This window comes from Triticum aestivum, chromosome 1B (genome assembly GCF_018294505.1).
Source record: "Triticum aestivum cultivar Chinese Spring chromosome 1B, IWGSC CS RefSeq v2.1, whole genome shotgun sequence".
Classification (NCBI taxonomy): Eukaryota; Viridiplantae; Streptophyta; class Magnoliopsida; order Poales; family Poaceae; genus Triticum; species Triticum aestivum.
Window position 1 is genome coordinate 589,563,876 of NC_057795.1, and position 20,622 is coordinate 589,584,497.

Sequence of the window (20,622 nt, forward strand, 5' to 3'; positions counted from 1 at the left end):
CTTTCGGTTTGCGGGGCGACGCGGCGGTGCCCGAGCAGACCCCGCAAAGCCGACCATAAAAAAAACATCTTCTGCGAATATCCTTTTATACAGGTCCATTTGCGGGGTCTGGCCCTGCGGCCGCCCGTGCCTGCCCGCAAAGCCCATTTTCCGTGAACTATAAACGCGTTTTGCGGGTCGGTTTTTTATGGGGTCTGCTAGAGATGCTCTAAGACCCTAGGTAACCCATGAAGGAAAAGTCTTTCCGATATGGCACGGTGCAGTTTCTATTCTGGCAATTACAGGAAATGCTGCAAATATAAAAGATTCTTAAGCAAATGTTGTTGATGGACGGTGGGCAAAACCAGAGCTTAGGTCAGTAAAGCTAAATGCTTTTTTTAGGATTGTAAAGCTAAATGCTGATGCGTCCTACTTTGCAGATTAAGCGGCTGGGGCAAGGGCGGCTCTTCTCAGAGATCGTAACGGCAAATTTTTGATAGAAGAAAATATAGTCGGTGCCCTACTGAGAGCGGCGAAATGGCTATCGAGCTCATCTGCTCCCGCTTGTGAACAATAAGATCAAAACAAATACTAAAAAAACAAATCGGATTTTTTTGCATGAAAGATATTTGAGTGCGTGAGGTCGGTGTCAATTTTCAGTGTGTTTGAACATCTGAGTAGCTCTCGGAAAAAAAACAAATTTGGAATTTGTGAAAAAGTTTACTATTTATGCAACCGATTTTGTTTTTCTTTTGTTGTGAGCTACTTAGATGTCCAAACGCGCTGAAAATTGGCATGACCTCACGCACTCAAACATCTCGCATACAAAAAAACTAGATTTTAAAAAAAATCTATTCTTTTAATTTACTGTACACCGGATGCAAATGAGCCAGGCTTGGAATTGGATATTCAGTGCCCTACTTTACATCATTTGCTACAGCATGAAAAAGAGGGATGCCTTATTTTATATCATCTGTTATATATGGAAGGAAAACAAATTGGTGCTCTAAAACAGTTTTTGAATACCCTATTTTACATAATATGTTGGAGATGCTCTTACATCCCTCAGTTTGATCCTGATTAAGGTTGGTGTTGGACAGTGGGTTTTCGTTTACCTTTACTGCCTTCGTTAGTTTCAAATTATAAATTTTTGCTTCAAAATTTTCTACAAGGCCGGTGTTTTGGTCATGAAACTATGAAAGTAATGGAAAAAAATTCTCGAATATACACGAGCGTGCATATTATATATTAAAGAAGAAAGGCAAAGATTGCCTCCACCATGTTTTTACAAAGTTTCCGTTACAATTATCCTTCCCTACGTGCCCACCTCTCTAAGCTACCAAAGAAGGGTTCAATGTCCCCTTTGAACTTGCCGGCTAGCGACCATATCTTCCCTTCGGACTTGACCCTAGCAATAAGCACATCCATCGAAGGGGATGCTCCCTCGAACACAATAGCATTGTGATGCTTCCACAACTCCCAAATAGTGAGAATGAAGATAGTATGAAGATCCTTGCGCCGCAGGTTATTCGGACCTTGCTTATCCCGAAGCCAAACGTCAAGCGTGTCTTGTGTCGTCGGTGTCCAATCCAGCTTGCCCAATGCCTCACAAACCACAGCCCATATGGATCTAGCGATTGCAGACAGAGCTTTGGCTCAGTGGTTGGGTATGTGGTTGTGCCACTCAACGACCCGAGTTCAATTCCCAGAATTGACAGGTGATGCACAAGGGTTTTCCCCGTTTATTGAGGATCAAGCTTGATGTGTGGTGGAACCACTCATCAAGAAATATCTTCATACTCATTTAAAAAATTTCGAGCACCATGTTTATCTTGGTACTCATACTAAAATGGCCGTATGCATCCTTACTTGGTGAGAGGCCGGAAAGTGAAAATCTCCCCATTTTTAAGGCGACTCGGGGACGAAACCCTAGCCGCCCGCCGGTTTCCCCCCGCCTCCCCTCCTCCTCCCCCGCCGCCGCCGGCAACCGCCCGCGCGGCGGTAGGCGGCGGCAGGGTTTCCCTGCGCACCCGCCTCGATGTTGGAGGTGCCCCCACTGATGAAGCTATGTACCTAGGGTAGGGTCATGGGCATGTCCAAACCACCCTACCCAGGGACATCTCTAGTAGAAACCGCCTGTCAATCGACCCAGAAGTGTTCCGCTCGACAGACTCGAAGACACTCGACCATGAAGCCAACCACTCGACGGCCGGGAGGTCTAAAGTCCCTCTGCATGCAAACGGTCGGTCATTGAGTAGCTTTTATGGTCATCATAGCACTTTACTTGTGGCGTTACCAGTAACGCCAGATCTTAATGTACTTTAAACCCTACATAACTAAGGGCCGGAGGGGTCTGGCGAATTCTATATAAGCCACCCCCTCCTCAGTGTAAAGGGTTTGCACCCATGTAACTCATACGCATATAATCCAGTCGACCGCCTCCGGGCTCCGAGACGTAGGGCTGTTACTTCCTCCGAGAAGGGCCTGAACTCATAAATTCCTTGCGTGTACAACTACTCCATAGCTAGGATCTTGCCTCTCCATACCTACCCCCTACACTACTATCAGACTTAGAACCACGACAATTGGCGCCCACCATGGGGCAGGTGTCTTAGCGATTTATTGGAGAAGTTGCGATTTTTCCGATCTCCTTCATAATGGTTTCAGGCGGAGTTTTGGTTGAGGGCCGCGAGATCCGTCTCGGCGCGCTCATGTTCATCGCCGACGACTCTGCTTGGCTTCAGGAGGCTCCGCTCGACGTCGGCGCGCTCCCAGTCCGCGGAGCGACGCACTTTCACGCGTGCGTCCGCGGCGTCCTCCTGCGGCAACCTCGACCCAGTATCGGTCGGCTCTTGCGTCATCCTCCCTCCCTGTTTCCCACCGGCGCAAGCGCTCCGGTCGGTCAAGGCTTCAGCGGTGGGTGAGGCACGCGGTGGCTCGCCAGACGGCCACCCCCCAAGTCGCGGCAATCGAGCCCGACGAATCTCTCTACGGCTTGTTCGACCAGTCGACTAGCTTCACAGAGACTGCATCCGAGTGCGACAGCAGTGATCCAGCGGCGGAGGTTGTGATGGTCGATGGACCACGCAGTCCTCCTGGTTTTCCCCGCACCGACGGAGGCGATGGCGTAGGCGAACCGTCGCATGCCCATGAAGAGTATCTCCTCGAGCCTCTCACTTCACTGCAGAGGGAAGAACTTCGCCGCCGGAACATGGATGCACTACACACTCCTATCGTTGGAGAAACCCCCGAGGCCCGTGCCTTAGAGGACGTGCGCTTGGCCAACTTGGTTGAGCGCACTCGACTGGAGAACCTTCAGTGAGCACTCGACGAGCGTGCGCGACAACTGGTTCCAGCATCCAGTCGACGTAAACTCTTTCCACCACCGACTCAGGTATATTGAACTCCGATTCAGAATTTAGCAGCTGTAGCCTGTATAGCAGAGTCGATTCAGCCTTCCCAGTCAGAGGCTGGCAGAGGCTTGTTACAGATTAGAGATTTACTCTGGGCAGCAGGAGATCAGAATTCATCTGTATCGCAGTCGCAGAATAGGATTCACAGCAGATCCGTCGCTGCAAATACAATCCAGTCGGCCCACAGCCCAAGATCGCCCCCGAGGCGTGAGGAACATGGAGACCGGCGTGATCAGTACAAGGACCGTGAGAAGTATGATCACCGATTCGATCATGATGATCGACGTCGAGTGCCCACCCCTCCCCCAAGGGGCGGATCATACGCGCCTCGACAGCAGGATGATAGACGCCATCATAGTGTTGGGCGAAGGATTCCAATCGACCCCACGGAACCAGGCTTTGATGCGAGATCCATTATCGTTCAAGGTTTGGTCGACAGGAACAGAGCTCACCGAGAAGGTCATGACAGAGATGCACCCACCAGCAGCAGAGTAGACGTTTTAGGACCAGAGTGTTTCAGCAGAGCCATCAGGGCCGCGGTGATTCCTCCCAACTTCAGGTTGGCGACTAGAGTCAGTAAGTTCACTGGTGAGTCCAAGCCTGACACTTGGCTTGAGGACTACCGAGTGGCTATTCAGATTGGCGGCGGCAATGATGAAGTGGCCATGAAACACCTGCCTCTTATGTTGGAGGGCTCGGCCAGAGCATGGTTGAATCAGTTAGCACCCAGCAGCATTTACACTTGGGAAGATCTTGCTCGAGTGTTTGTCAGAACCTTCGAAGGGACTTGCAAGCGACCAGCAGGGTTGACAGAGCTGCAATCTTGTGTGCAGAAGTCGAATGAAGCTTTGAGGGATTACATCCAGAGATGGATCACATTGCATCACACGGTAGAAAATGTATCTGATCACCAGGCAGTCTGTGCCTTCAAGGAAGGCGTTAAGTACAGAGAGCTAAACCTGAAATTCGGTCGAACCGGAGACATGTCTCTGAGTCGAATGATGGAGATCGCCACCAAGTATGCCCATGGTGAAGAAGAGGGTCTGCTCCGGAGTGGCAAGCACAAGTCAGTCGCCCATGAAACCAGAGGAGGGAACTCCAGTCGGAAGCAGAAGCGGAAAGCTGAGCCAGCTGCTCCTGGAGAAGCCTTGGCCGTGACTCAAGGAAAGTTTAAAGGGAAGCCTAAAGGGTCTTGGAACCCTAAGAAGGTGAAAGACAAGGAAGGAAATGACGTGTTGGATTTCCCATGCCACATCCACATGAATAAAGATGAGGAGAGTAAGCTCATTTACCCGAAACATACCGCTCGACAGTGTCGGCTCTTGATCCAGCAATTCCATGGGAAACAGCCCAAAGATAAGGAAAAGGAATCGGACAAAGTTGAGGACAAAGAAGATAGTGATGATGGATATCCTCAAGTCAATTCCACCCTGATGATTTTTGCTGACGTCAAAAGCAAAAGTCGATTGAAAGTTATCAATGGAGAGGTGAATATGGTTGCTCCGGCGACACCCAGTTATCTGAAATGGTCTCAGACTGCCATCACATTCGACCAGTCTGATCACCCGACACACATAGCCACCCCTGGGAGGCAAGCTTTGGTGGTCAACCCAGTCGTCGAAGGCACTCGACTGACTAAGGTTTTGATGGATGGTGGCAGTGGCCTGAATATACATACACAGAGATGTTGAAAGGGATGGGTATTCCGATATCCAGACTTAGTACCAGCAACATGAGTTTCCATGGAGTCATTCCTGGAAAGAAGGCTGAGTCACTTAGTCAAATCGCTCTTGATGTGGTTTTCGGTGATTCGAAAAGTTGACATTTGAAGTTGTGGATTTCCAGAGTGCTTATCACGCTATTTTGGGCAGGCCAGCTTATGCACATTTTATGGCTCGACCATGTTATGTGTACCTCAAATTGAAGATGCCTGGCCCCAAAGGTGTGATCACTATTACTGGCAATCGGAAGAAGGCGGAAGAGTGCCTTCAGAAAGGCTCAAAGATCGCCGATGCTCAGATGGCTGCGGTAGAGTGGCAGGAATACCAGAAAACTACAGACCCGAGTGATTTGTTGCGAGCCAAGAAACCCGCTACGGAGTCAGCGTTTCAGTCGTCTGGCGAGACCAAACCGATTCACATTCACCCGACCGACCCCAGTGCTGCTCCGACTCACATCTCTACAACGCTTGACTCCAAATAGGAAGAAGCGCTCATACAGTTCCTCCATGAGAACTGGGACATCTTCGCATGGAAGCCTTCTGACATGTCGGTGTTCCCAGGGGACTGGCTGAGCACCGCCTACGAGTCGACTCCAAAGTGAAACCTGTCAAAGAACATCTTCGACGGTCCGTCGTCCAGAAAAGAAAGGCCATTGGCGAGGAGGTGGCTCGGCTCTTAGCAGCGGAGTTTATCTGAGAGATTTATCACTCCGAGTGGCTCGCCAATGTGGTCATGGTCCCCAAGAAGGACAAGTCACTTCGCATGTGCATCGACTTTAAACATATCAATCGGGCCTACCCGAAAGATCATTTTCCTCTCCCCCGCATCGACCAAATAGTCGACTCGACCGCGGGATGTGAGCGCATGTCTTTTTTAGACGCTTATTCTGGTTACCATCAGATCCGTCTGTATGGACCCGATAAGATCAAAACAGCTTTCATCACTCCATTCGGGTGCTTCTGTTATGTCACCATGCCATTCGGCCTCAAGAATGTCGGAGCCACGTTCATGAGGATGATTCAGAAGTGTTTGCTCACTCAAATCAGTCAGAATGTGGAAGCATACATGGATAACATTGTGGTCAAGTCACGGAAAGGTTCTGACCTGTTGACTGATCTTACAGAGACATTTGCCAACCTCAGGAGGTATGATATCAAGCTTAATCCATCAAAGTGCACATTCGGAGTTCCTGGCGGAAAGTTACTCAGTTTTCTCGTTTCCGAACGAGGAATCGATGCCAATCCAGAAAAAGTTGGTACTATACTCCGAATGAAATGCCATGTGCGTGTGCACGATGTCCAGAAGCTTACTGGTTGCTTGGCCATTTAAAGTCGATTCATCTCTCGTCTCAGTGAAAAGGCATTGCCTCTTTACCGACTGATGAAGAAGTCAGACAAGTTCGAGTGGACTCCTGAAGCTGATGCAGCGTTTGCAAAGCTAAAAGCCCTGCTCTCCACCCAGCCGGTGCTTGCTGCCCCGATCAGCAAAGAGCCTTTGCTGCTTTACATTGCAGCCACAGGACAAGTCGTCAGTACAGTACTTACGGTCGAGCGGGAAGAAGAAGGAAAAGCCTTTAAAGTTCAGCGCCCAGTATATTATGTTTCTGAAGTTTTGACCCCATCAAAGCAAAGATACCCTCATTATCAGAAGCTTGTATATGGGATTTATATGACCATGAAGAAGGTTGCTCATTACTTCTCTGACCATTCCATTACAGTCGTCAGCGACGCTCCATTGTCAGAGATTCTGCATAACAGAGATGCAACTGGTCGAGTGGCAAAAATGGGCGATTGAACTTCTTCCCTTAGATATCAAGTTTGAGGCAAAGAAAGCCATCAAGTCCCAAGCAATAGCAGATTTCATTGTCGAGTGGACTGAACAGGAACTGCCGAATCAAGTTCACTCGAAGCACTGGACCATGTTCTTTGATGGTTCTAAGATGTTGAATGGTTCCGGTGCTAGGGTAGTGTTGGTTTCCCCCCGAGGAGATAAGCTCAGATATGTGCTCCAGATTCACTTCAATTCCTCCAATAACGAAGCAGAATATGAAGCACTGTTGTATGGGTTGCATATGGCCATTTCACTCGGCGTCCGTCGCCTCATGGTCTATGGCGACTTGGATTTGGTGGTTAACCAAGTGATGAAGGAGTGGGATGTCAGAAGTCCAGCCATGATTGGTTACTGCAATGCAGTGAGAAAGCTGGAGAAAAAATTCGAGGGGTTAGAGCTTCATCATATACCCCGACTGAAAAATCAAGCGGCTGATGATTTGGAAAAAATAGGTTCCAAGAGAGAAGTCGTTCCCAGTAATGTGTTCTTGGAACACATCCACACACCATCAGCTCAGGAGGATCCTTTCACCGAAGAAGCCCCGCAGCCAAAAAGTGCCACGGATCCGACTGAAGTTGAAGTCCCAGCTGTGGTCGACCTGATCATGGAAGTGTTGGTCATCACTCCCGACTGGACAGTGCCGTACATCGCATATATCCTAAGGAAAGAGCTCCCAGAGAATGAAGAAGAGGCTCGACAGATCGTCCATTGATCCAAGGCCTTTACTATGATAAAGGGACAATTGTACAGAGAAAGCGCGACTGGTGTCGGTCAGAAATGTATAACACCAGAAGAAGGTCAGATAATTCTTGACGATATCCACTCGGGGACCTATGGTCATCATGCGTCCTCTCAGACCATTGTGGCTAAAGCATACCGAGCGGGGTTTTACTGGCCAAGAGCAAATGAAATGGCGAAGGAGATAGTCGACAAGTGTGAAGGGTGTCAGTTCTACTCCAATATGTCACATAAACCTGCCTCAGCCTTGAAGACCATTCCACTCGTCTAGCCCTTCGTTGTTTGGGGATTGGATATGGTTGGACCACTGAGAACTGGCAGAAGCGGCTTCACCCATGTACTGGTGGCAGTCGACAAGTTCACTAAGTGGATCGAAGCCAAGCCTATCAAGAATCTTGATGCCGGCACTGCTATCAGCTTCATCAGAGAGTTGATATTCAGATATGGAGTTCCTCACAGCATCATCACTGATAATGGGTCAAACTTCGATTCCGACCAATTCAGAGCCTTTTGTGCTTCTCAAGGCACGCGAGTCGACTACGCTTCTGTTACCCACCCGTAGTCGAATGGACAAGCAGAAAGAGCAAACGACCTAATTCTCAAAGGACTGAAACCCCGGTTGATGCGTGATCTCAAGCACGCAGCAGGCGCGTGGGTCGACGAACTTCCTTCGGTTCTTTGGGGATTGAGGACCACTCCTAATTGATCGACTGGGCGAACTCCATTTTTTCTGGTTTATGGATATGAAGCAGTTCTGCCGAGTGACCTGCTTCACAATGCACCATGAGTCGAGCTCTACTCTGAAGATGAATCAGAACAAGCCCGGCAGGACGGAGTCGACCTTTTAGAAGAAGAAAGAGAGATGGCCATGATCCAATCAACTATCTATCAGCAGGACTTGCGTCGATTCCACGCCAGAAACGTGAAGAGTCGAGCCTTCCAAGAAGGAGACTTGGTCCTCCGAGTGGATCAGCAAAAGCCACACAAACTCGCTCCTACTTGGGAAGGCCCCTTCATCGTCACCAAAGTTCTCCACAATGGAGCATACCGTCTTTACAATGTCGATCGCCAGATTGATGAGCCACGAGCTTGGAATGCGGAGCAGCTCCGCCCCTTTTATACTTAAGTACTCACTCGGATGAGATGTAATAAAAAGTACCTTTGTAGTTTGTTTATCGAAGACAAGAGTATTATAATTTTCCCAGTGATTGGTGTTGCTTTTGTTTAGGTGAGAAATTCCCCAGTGGGTGGCTTAGCTGCGAATCCGTTTCGCCTAAGTTTGCAAAAAAAATCCCTACCGAGTGACGAGCAAGCCTCTCACTCGGGGGCTTAGCTGCGAATCCGTTTCGCCTAAGTAATTGAAAATCCTACCGAGTGGAGAGCAAACCTTCCACTCGGGGGCTTAGCTGCAGTCCAGTACTCGCCTAAGTATTTGAAAATCCTACCGAGTGGAGAGCAAACCTCCCACTCGGGGGCTTAGCTGCAGTCCAGTACTCGCCTAAGTATTTGAAAATCCTACCGAGTGGAGAGCAAGCCTCCCACTCGGGGGCTTAGCTACAGTCCAGTACTTGCCTAAGTATTTGAAAATCCTACCGAGTGGAGAGCAAACCTTCCACTCAGGGGGCTTAGCTGCAATCCAGTACTCGCCTAAGTATTTGAAAATCCTACCGAGTGGAGAGCAAACTTCCCACTCGGGGGCTTAGCTGCAGTCCAGTACTCGCCTAAGTATTTGAAAATCCTACCGAGTGGAGATCAAACCTCCCACTTGGGGGCTTAGTTGCAGTCCAGTACTCGCCTAAGTATTTGAAAATCCTACCGAGTGGAGAGCAAACCTCCCACTCGGGGGCTTAGCTGCAGTCCAATACTCGCCTAAGTATTTGAAAATCCTACCGAGTGGAGAGCAAGCCTCCCACTCGGGGGCTTAGCTGCAGTCCAGTACTCGCCTAAGTATTTGAAAATCCTACCGAGTGGAGAGCAAACCTTCCACTCTAGGGCTTAGCTGCAGTCCAGTACTCGCCTAAGTATTTGAAAATCCTACCAAGTGGAGAGCAAACCTCCAACTCGGGGGCTTAGCTGCAGTCCAGTACTCGCCTAAGTATTTGAAAATCCTACCGAGTGGAGAGCAAACCTCCCACTCGGGGGCTTAGCTGCAGTCCAGTACTCGCCTAAGTATTTGAAAATCCTACCGAGTGGAGAGCAAACCTCCCACTCGGGGGCTTAACTGCAGTCCAGTACTCGCCTAAGTATTTGAAAATCCTACCGAGTGGAGAGCAAACCTCCCACTCGGGGGCTTAGCTGCAGTCCAGTACTCGCCTAAGTATTTGAAAATCCTACCGAGTGGAGAGCAAACCTTCCACTCGGGGGCTTAGCTGCAGTCCAGTACTCGCCTAAGTATTTGAAAATCCTACCGAGTGGAGAGCAAACCTCCCACTCGGGGGCTTAGCTGCAGTCCAGTACTCGCCTAAGTATTTTAAAATCCTAACGAGTAGAGAGCAAACCTCCTGCTCGGAGGCTTAGTTGCAGTCCAGTACTCGCCTAAGTATGAAATCCATTCCGATCCACAAGGACGACGAGGTGCAGGTCGACTGCTACCCTCTCCTTCGGAGCCACGCCACAAATACAATGTGCACTCTGCAAGGACAACGAGGTGCAGGTCGACTGCTACCTTCTCCTTCGGAGCTACGCCACAAATACAATGTGCGCTCTGCAAGGACGACGAGGTGCAGGTCGACTGCTACCTTCTCCTTCGGAGCTACGCCACAAATACAATGTGCGCTCTGCAAGGACGACGAGGTGCAGGTCGACTGCTACCCTCTCCTTCGGAGCTACGCCACAAATACAACATGCGCTCTGCAAGGACGACGAGGTGCAGGTCAACTGCTACCTTCTCCTTCGAAGCTACGCCACAAATACAATGTGCGCTCTACAAGGACGACGAGGTGCAGGTCGACTGCTACCTTCTCGTTCGGAGCTATGCCACAAATACAACGTGCGCTCCATCCCGATCCGCAAGGACGCAGGTCGACTGCAATCTGTGCTTCATCCTTACCTGCAAGAGCGATGAAGAGCAGGTCGACTAGATTCTCCACCTCGGGGTTGCGTCTCAAGCGCTAAAATATATTCCGAGTGAAGAACAAAGTTCGCTCGAAGGCAAATGCAAGCATATTCAACGATAAACCAAGTTCAGACGATATCCTACGGGTTCGAAAGTGCTCAGGCGTCAAGCCTGTAAAAGTTTATCGGTTACAAAACCACTCGGCATTCCGAGTCAAATTTAAGACGAAGCGTAGAAGTTTTTTACTCCTCAGGTGGAGGACTGGAGGGCGCGACAAACTGGTCCAAGTCGATTCCGTCAGCAATCCGAGTGGCAGCAGCAATGAAGGTCTCCATCAAAGATCGGAAGTCGTGCTTCTTGGTATTGGCAACATTGATGGACGCCAGCTTTTCCTCTCGCGCATCCTTGCAATGAACACGGACCAGGGACAGGGCAACGTCGGTGCCGCACCTGGCAGAAGATTTCTTCCATTCTTGCACTCGACCTGGAACTTCATTCAGTCGAGTCATTAGAGACTCGAGGTCATTTTGAAGCATCGCTCCTGGCCAGAGTGTCATGTTGATTCGCGATGCCGCAACCTTCAGTCGAGCAAGGTAGTCAACTACACCAGCAACACGAGACTCCAGCCGGAGAACGTTCATAGCAGCTTCATCCTTCACAAGAGAGTTAATGGGGTCCAAGCCTGTCTCCACTCGACTGGTCTCCTTCTCGAAGTTTTGGCAGAATTTTGTAAACACAATTCAAAGGTAAACCAGCAGTTCTACGATAAGTCGATGATTGCAAGTCAGTCGGGTAAGAGAGATTACCCTCAAGCATGATGAATAACTTCTTGGCGAGCCCTCCCAGATAAGCCTCCAGATCATTCTTCTTCCCCACCAGTTCACCAGCCTTGTCATTCAGAGCTATCTTGTCATTCTTCAGACGGCTGACTTCCTTGTTGGCTGCGTCGAGAGAAGCCTTCAGATTGGCATTCTCCTCTTCAAGTTTACCGACTGAAGCCAGTTTTTCTTCCGCAAGCTTCGTTTTGTCCAAAGCCGCCTTCTGCGCCTCGGCAAGGTCGTGGTCCTTCTTCTTCAGAGCCTCCTTCATTTTATCTGCAAAATGACAATGAGATCAGAATCAGGAATGGGCAGAAAGATAAAGACAGTTGTCAAGTTCTCACCAATCATACCTTTTGCCTCATCCTTCGCCTTCTAAAAGTTCTCCTGAACAAGCTTCAAGTCAAGGTCGAGCTGGATATGTTTGTTTTCCAACTCAGTATAGCGAGCCACGAGCTCGCAAGATTTCTGCGAAAGGTCAGTCGACAGACATCAAAGATAGGTTGCTTCCGAATGACTAAGAGAAAAATCATAGCATTTCTAAGACTACAGCCGAATCAAAATATTCAACAATAGTCTCGGGGACTACACCCAGTGGGTGCACTCAGCGTGCCCCCATTGGTTTTACCGACTTGGTCCGATCAGTTGGCCGAAAGAGACAAAGGGGTTATGGTCCTAAAACTATAGCTCTATAGCTAACTGCCAGCAGTTAGTCTTGGTATCATCATGATCTACCAAAAAAACACAGGTTCTTCAGACTACAGTCGACTGCCAGCAGTCCACCATAGTCTTGGGGACTACACCCAGTGGGTGCACTCAGCGTGCCCCCACTGATTCAAAAGTTCCATTCGACATGGTCCGTCTAGACCGAGTGAAGAAGTTAGAGTGAAGAAATTCAAAATATAAAGACTACAGTCGATTGCCAGCAGTCCACCATAGTCTCGGGGACTACACCCAGTGGGTGCACTCAGCGTGCCCCCACTGATTCAAATATTCAATCGACACACCCAATGGGTGTACAGATGCAAAGATCTTCGGAAAGAATGTTTTCAGATAGCATATCCTAACAGAACAAGCGGTGACCAACTAACCTGGACGTTGCTCTGAAGGGCTGAGCTAGCATCATAGGCCACTTGGCTGGCTTCCCAGATCGCCTTCACCTACTCCATCATGATCCCCGCCTGGCGTATAGCCTCCTTAGCAGCACCAGCTTGGTCCTTTGGGACGTGGTGTGTGGCGGAAAGGGAGGGCGGATCAGCAGTCGACGTCGAAGGCCAGACACTCGTCAGCAGCACAGCGAAGGACACGGAATGCCGAGTGACATTGTCACCCTCTTGAACCGATGCCTCAGGCACTGATGCAACCTGAGTGGTCTTGCCAGCCAGCGCCTTTTTATTCCTCCTCGCCCTCAGTGGCACCTCGTCGTCATCATCAGGGAGATCGATGACATGAGGAGGAACTACAGGAAAAATCCAAAGTTGAAATCGAAATCAAGTCGACCAAAAGTAAAACTACAGAGAGCGTACCAAGGTTGGAGGTGGCTGCATCTTCCATTTCCTGCTCTTCGTTCTTGGCGGAGGTCTCGGAGGTAGCAGCACTGCAGATTTGAGAAACCAGTTGATGAATCGACCAAGAGTTCGTCCGTACTAAACGAGAAAACACAAGTTCTGCTGTTACCCAGAGATAGTGGGAATGGCCATTCTCATCTTGGGCAAGGCCTTCGGCGGCTTTGATGGCGCCGCTCGTGGATGCTTCGGCGCTTTCTCAGTCGGCACCGGAGAAGCCGCCCGAGGGCGCTTTGACGATTGCCCAACGGGCGCAATCGCTTTGCCGCGCTCGCTCGTGGGGTCGTGGGCGAGCTTGGATCGCCTTTCCGTGCGGGGAGGATCGACTTCCTCCTCCTCCTCTTTGCTGGAGCCGTCGTCATCCTCTTCCCCCCCACCATCAGATTGTCACTCCTCCTCACTTTCACCTCCGCTCGCCTCTCCCTCCTCAACCTGTTCTTGCGCCCCGTTGGGCGTCGAGTACATCTCAGTCATGTCCTAGAAGACAACAAACAAGACAAAAGTCAGTCGATAATTTTAAGCAAACAGGATGAAGAAAGTAGGATCACGGTCAGCGATGCAGAATTGGACCTTGTCTACTTCGTATGATTGGTCGAGTGGATGAATCCTCCTGGATCCTCAGGGGTTGTCTTTGTTCCCTGTGATGCTCGCCAGCCACCTCTCCAGCGTGGCATCGTCAATCTCCTCCGGGTGGATCCGAGTGGTGTCCTTAGTGTCAGAATACAACCACATCGGATGGTCTCGAGCTTGAAGCGGTTGGATGCGTAGTCGGAGGAAGACCTCCAAGAGGTCCATGCCGGTCACCCCGTCACGGATAAGCTGGACGACACGCTCGACCAGCACCTTAATCTGCGCCTTCTCTTCCGGGATCACCTTCAAAGAGGAAGGCTTCCTCACTCGTTCCATGGAAAAAGGAGGGAGTCCGGTCGACTGCCCCGGCGTCGGCTGATCTTTGAAGTAGAACCAGGTCGACTGCCATCCACGGACCGAGTCGGGTAGGACCATGGCCGGAAAAGAGCTTTTTCCTCTCATTTGAACCCCAAGACCCCCACACATCTGAATCACTTGTGTTCTCTCGTCACTCGAATTGGCCTTTTTCACCGTCTGGGAGCGACAGGTGAAGATGTGCTTGAAAAGACCCCAATGAGGCCGGCAACCCAAGAAATTCTAGCACAAAGACACGAAAGCAGCGAGGTACACGATGGTGTTGGGTGTGAAGTGGTGGAGTTGCGCCCCAAAGAAATTCAGAAATCCCCGAAAAAAAGGATGAGGCGGCAAAGAAAACCCACGGTCGACATGGGTGGCCAAGAGAACGCACTCACCCTCGTGAGGCTGCGGCTCAGACTCCTTCCCCGGGAGCCGCGCCGATCCATGGGGGATCAGTCCTTCATCGGCCAGGTCGTCAAGATCTTCTTGACGAATCGTCGAGCGGATCCAGTCGCCCTGGATCAAGCCCTGCGGCAGGCCGGCCCTCGATGAAGATCCGCCTCGACTGGTCGCCCTTCCCTTCGCCTTTGCCGTCGCTTTCTTCGCCCTCTCCAGGGCCGTCGTCTTCTCTTTCACCATTGTTGCCGGCGAGACGCGCACGGGGCGGCAGCACTGAGACAGAGGCGAATGTGGCAGATAAATCTAGAGAAGAGAGGAGGAAATGAGAACGCATTGTTCAAACACCCCCGTCGGACGCCTTATATGAGGTTACTTCCGAGTGGCTGACTTGTAGGCCCGGGCGATCCTGTCAAATCCCGCAACAGTCGCGCGCACGATACGTGGCGAAAAAGGTGGCGCGGAGATCGAGACATCCCTGCCTTATCCCATCCGATTACTGCAGCCTCCTCCGCCCCGCGCGCTTCCCAAAATTCGAATCCCGCAGAATCCGCGAGCACCAGAACAACTTGTCAGACGGAGGATCTCCTCCACAACACCACTCGGAGCTTTTCAAGTAAAGAAACTCACTCGACTGCAACCAAGAATGGATCAAGGCGACCGAAAAAGAAGTTGGTGTCGTTATTTAGGTCCATGGGTCCAGAACAAGATATACTCATAGCACGAAAAATGGGTCGAAAGAGTTCTCAACTCCTTCCCCACTCAAACCTCGATCCATTCGGGGGCTAATGATGAAGCTATGTACCTAGGGTAGGGTCATGGGCATGTCCAAACCACCCTACCCAAGGACATCTCTAGAAGAAACCGCATGTCAATCGGCCCAGAAGTGTTCTGCTCGACAGACTCGAAGACACTCGACCATGAATCCAACCACTCGACCATGAAGCCAACCACTCGATGGCCGGGAGGTCTAAAGTCCCTCTGCATGCAAACGGTCGGTCATTGAGTAGCTTTTATGGTCATCATAGCACTTTACTTGTGGCGTTACCAGTAACGCCAGATCTTAATGTACTTTAAACCCTACATAACTGAGGGCCGGAGGGGTCTGGCGAACTCTATATAAGCCACCCCCCTCCTCAGTGTAAAGGGTTCGCACCCCTGTAACTCATATGCATATAATCCAGTTGACCGCCTTCGGGCTCCGAGACGTAGGGCTGTTAGTTCCTCCGAGAAGGGCCTGAACTCATAAATCTCTTGCGTGTACAACTACTCCATAGCTAGGATCTTGCCTCTCCATACCTACCCCCCTACACTACTGTCAGACTTAGAACCACGACACCACCCCACATCAGACGCCGTCTCCCGCCTCCCCAGCTTCTGGTGGCTGCCGACGCAGGCCCTCTGTGGCGGCCGTCGGTCGCCGGAGCTGTCGCTAGCCCCTCTCCTGATCCGGTGTGGGGTCTCCTAGGAAGGTCCGACTGCCAGATCAGGCCGGCTCGGCCCTGGATCAGGGTCGGCTCCTCTCTGGCGGCTGGTGGGCCGGGGATCACCGGATCCGCCCGGATCTGGCCGGCGCGGCCCTGCCTCGTCGCCCGGCTTGGGTGCTCGCGGTGTGGTCTCCCTGGTGGCGGCGGTGTGGGTCGTTCTCCGTGTTTTGACGGGATGTGCGCGGTGGGTGGATGTCGGGGTGGCGGCATCGGGCAGTGTGGACAGCGTGGCCTCTTGACGGGCGACGGCTGTGGGAGCTTGTGGTCCGCGACTTCGGCTGTGCGGGCGGCGAGGTCTCGATGGACGTCTACTACGGTGGGTCGGGGTGCCCCGTCACCCGGCGTGCCTGCTTCGATGAAGTCCAACGCCTTCTCCGGCTGCGTGCGCTCCCCTGGTCAGGTCTTTGGCCGGGTGGATGGGACGGGGGCGGGATCAGGGGAAACCCTTGGCCGTCGGCGGAGGCCACGACAATGGCGTCGTCGTTGTGGGCATCGGTTCCCTTCTTGGAGGCCTTGTCGAGGTCCTATCATGTTTCTCATTGTGCTCTTCATTTGGGCGAAAGCTCTAGTTCCCCTTGCGGGCGATGGCGTCGTACCTTCGTCGCGCTCCTTCTTGAAGGCGTCGCCTGGGGTTCACGGAAGCGCGGTGGGCGCTTTGTGGTGCGTGTGAGGTGTGTGGCGGCGGCAATGAGTGCGGCGTTCTATATATTCTACCGTTGATCTTCATCTTATGGTAGCGCTCCATCTGCTTGGCGATGGACTAGCGTACGTGGTGGTCGTCATTTGGCGTCATGGTGGCGTTGATGGCGGAGGAGCCTGCCAAGGTTGGCACTTCAATCTGCTTGGAGATGGACCAGTGGAAGATGGCGGAGACGACACATGTAAGTGCGTCAGACCGGTTTATGCCCCAGACCCGGTATGTGGCTAGGCTGGGGATTCCGGCTTTTGATGTTAGGTTTAGGTGAGTGGTCTGGGTAGTGGCCCAGCTAGCACCCCTTCATCATATGGATAGGAGTAGCGGCATAGATTGCCTAGATGGTGGATTCAGGCATATTGTTGTAACACTTTGTAAGGTCCTCGAGAATAATCAATAAAGTGGCCGTATGCATCTCCCAGATGCAGAGGCCGGGGGTCATCCTCCTTTTCTAAAAAAAATATGGATCTAGCAAACACACATGTTAGCAGCACATGGTTGATCGTTTCCTCCTCCTGGTCGCAAAGAGGGCAAGTGTCCTGATGCAGTAACCCTCTTCGTGCAAGTCTATCCGAGGTCCAGCACCGATCTCGTAGTGCTAGCCAAGTGAAGAACTTGCTGTTAGAGGGGGGCCGGGATGTCCAGGTAAGCTCAGCCATAGGTGCCACCTCTCGGCCCCAAAACCCTGCCGCATAGGCCGACCTCACCGAGTAGCGTCCGTTCGTCTCCCAGGACCATGCTATCGTATCAGGCACATCCACCTCCGGCTCCCACGTGTACACACACAGCCATAGGGATAAGAATTTCCTCAAGGCTTGCTCTCCAAGGTCCGGGCCGACATCCATAGCCCAAGAACCATCCTCAACGGCCGATGCCACATGCTTCATAAATCTGACGCGTCGAGGAATCATGCCGTATATAGTTGGTGCTATCTCCTGTACCCTCATCCCATTGATCCAACGGTCTTCCTGAAAAAGGGTGTTTCCTCCACAATGCGCAAAGTAATGGAAAATGGGGGAACCCGAACAACAGAAGCAAGCGTGAAATTCCTCAAGCTTCTCACCGGAACATATGGATCGAGTTACATGCACAGCGGCACATGCATGGTACCTACCGTACTACTAGTAGCAGACACGCGTTGGTACGTGCCGTGCGTTCCTCGCCCAGAACCAGAACCAGATCCAAGGGAGCACATGCACCAACTGTATTGACTATTGAGCATTGCAACCTTTCAAGTACATGGTCGAGTTGCCCCGGACCCCCGCACCGGCCCGTGCCGTGCCGTGCGTGCCACGGTGACGCTCCGCCGTGGGAGGCCAAGGTGTTGCAAGGCGACCTCTCTCTCTAGCCCGCCAGCCACCAGGGCGGCGCATTGAATTCGGCATGCGTGGAGCGGGGCCAGATCAATCCAATCTACGGGCCGGCTGGCTGGCTATAGTGTGATGTGTGGGCGCTGCACTGCATGCGTACGACGGCGTGCACGATCGATGGATCCATCCATCCCCACTCGGCGACGCCGTTCATACGCCTATGCATGTGGAATGTCTCTGCGTGCCGGATGGGTCATTGGATGTTGATGATTGAGCCCTATCTGTTCCGGTTTTATGGCCAGCGGAGCTTTTCCAAGCTTCCGATGTGCGCGTTCACAGTCTGTCTGGTGTCCGGCACCGGGCCGGCCGGGGTGACTAACGCCGATCGATCATGATGATCGGACGGGGCGATAACTCAAGATCCTGTAACTTGCTGGTAAACTGGACTGGGAAATGTCGGCGAGTTATTAGCGCCTTACGTACTGGAGTACAGGCAGCAGTAACTAGCTCCTCGGTTGAGGCGGTCGATCAACTGATATGTCGGCGTTGCTCAAAATTGTAGCTGCAACCGCTCTATGTACTGCCTGGCCAGGCACCTGTGCGCACACAAACGTAGCTCGACCCGCTTTGGTTCGCCCAAACAGCAAGCAACTGACGGGCTAGCTACATCGTCCTTGAGCTATACAAATACACGCACCGTCCAGACTGTACCCCAAACTGTGTGTTTGTCCGTATAAAAATCCGTAGTGCCCCTGCCGGCCGGTCTTTGCCTACGCTGTTCGCATAGTAGATTTCGCTTTTTTTGTTTTGAGAGAATCTTCGTATCTCGTAGTAGACACACTGATGGAGTGAGCAGCTTGCTTCACCAGCTAGCCCACGCACATTGCCCGCCGCCTCCAAGTAAATGCCGGACCTAACAGCGAGCGAGTGGCAAAAGGCCCAATCGGTGATTAATCTCCACCCTCTCTCTAGTGTCCAATCCAGCACCGGCGCTGCCCAACTCAACTCTCACCAGTCCCTATAAATAACGCGCAAGCATGGTAGCAGTACGCATGTCCACCGTGTGTTGTCGCGATCACAATCAATCTCGCTCGCTCCTTCCTTCTAGCAACTCAGTCGGATCGTCACTGAGAAGGCACTTGGTGGTGCAATGGCGGGGAGCGCGTGCTGCTGGCGGTCGCTGGCCGTGGTGCTGGCGGTGGTGGGCGCGGCGGCGACGACGGCCGGGGCGGCGCCGCAGGTGCCGTGCTACTTCGTGTTCGGGGACTCGCTGGTGGACAACGGCAACAACAACGGCATCGTCTCGCTCGCGCGCGCCAACTACCCGCCCTACGGCGTCGACTTCGCCGGCGGGCCCACCGGACGCTTCTCCAACGGACTCACCACCGTCGACGCCATCTGTAAGCACCCAAAACTATACATACCACGTACGTACAAACACATTCCGAAACTACGTACAGCTCAGTCTTGCTCTGTCTTTTGCGTTGGGTGCAGCCAAGCTTCTGGGCTTCGACGACTTCATCCCCCCGTTCGCCGGTGCGACCAGCGACCAGCTCCTCACCGGCGTCAACTTCGCCTCCGCCGCCGCCGGCATCCGGGAAGAGACCGGGCAGCAGCTGGTACGCAGCACGCTACCGCATTCCGTACTCTAGCAGTCGCGAATGCCATGTCAATTCCTGATGAGATGCTTCTGGCTGCAGGGTGGACGCATCAGCTTCAGCGGGCAGGTGCAGAACTACCAGAGCGCGGTGGAGCAGCTGGTGAGCATCCTGGGGGACGAGGACGCGGCGGCGAACCGCCTGAGCCAGTGCATCTTCACCGTCGGCATGGGCAGCAACGACTACCTCAACAACTACTTCATGCCGGCCTTCTACGACACGGGGAGCCGCTACACGCCGGCGCAGTACGCCGACGACCTGGCGGCGCGCTACACGCAGCTCCTCCGCGCGCTCTACAGCTACGGGGCGCGCAAGGTGGCGCTCATCGGCGTGGGGCAGGTCGGGTGCAGCCCCAACGAGCTGGCCACGCAGAGCGCCAACGGCGTGGCCTGCGTCGACCGGATCAACGTCGCCGTCCGGATGTTCAACCAGCGGCTCGTCGGCATGGTCGACCAGTTCAACCGCCTCCTCCCCGGCGCGCACTTCACCTACATCAACATCGATGGCATCTTCTCCGACATCCTCCGGGCGCCCGGCGGCCATGGCCTGAAGGTGACCAACCGGGGCTGCTGCGGCGTGGGGCGGAACAACGGGCAGGTCACCTGCCTGCCGTTCCAGACGCCGTGCCCCAACCGCAACGAGTACCTCTTCTGGGACGCCTTCCACCCCACCGAGGCCGCCAACGTGCTCGTCGGCCAGCGGGCCTACGCCGCCCGGCTCGCCTCCGACGTGCACCCCGTCGACCTCCGCACCCTCGCACGCCTCTAGCCCGCTCCATCGGCGGAGGGAGGGACGGCGGCAGCCGCCGCCGTTGGTGTCGGTGAAAGATATGCACAATTCTGACTCTGCGGTGTACCAACACATACAAGATGATACGTTTGCGCCTGAATTTTGCAACTGTACCCTCTTACTCAGTTCACAGTGCCTCAGATCGGCAACCAACCATGTACTACGATTGTGCAGCAATTAATATAATACTGTATAAACAACTGTCTTTGGCTGAGAAGAATAGCTACCGCAGTTCACAGAAT

The 20,622-nt window shown here is 52.5% G+C and overlaps 1 protein-coding gene across 1 annotated transcript; it reads left to right on the plus strand.

Annotated features, from left to right (window-relative positions):
- The first annotated feature begins 18,971 nt into the window (after positions 1–18,971).
- LOC123140333 (GDSL esterase/lipase At5g45670) lies at positions 18,972–20,597 on the plus strand. The gene is made up of 3 exons (XM_044559911.1): positions 18,972–19,333; positions 19,428–19,552; positions 19,634–20,597. The coding sequence occupies exons 1-3, from the start codon at positions 19,084–19,086 to the stop codon at positions 20,357–20,359; spliced, it is 1,101 nt and encodes a 366-aa protein (XP_044415846.1). The 5' UTR covers positions 18,972–19,083; the 3' UTR covers positions 20,360–20,597.
- Positions 20,598–20,622: the final 25 nt, after the last annotated feature.

Coding starts and splice junctions, on each gene's coding strand:
- LOC123140333 (XM_044559911.1), top strand. CDS start 19,084: ATGGCGGGGAGCGCGTGCTGCTGGCGGTCGCTGGCCGTGGTGCTGGCG. Junction 19,334..19,427: donor CACCACCGTCGACGCCATCT/GTAAGCACCCAA, acceptor CGTTGGGTGCAG/CCAAGCTTCTGGGCTTCGAC. Junction 19,553..19,633: donor AAGAGACCGGGCAGCAGCTG/GTACGCAGCACG, acceptor TTCTGGCTGCAG/GGTGGACGCATCAGCTTCAG.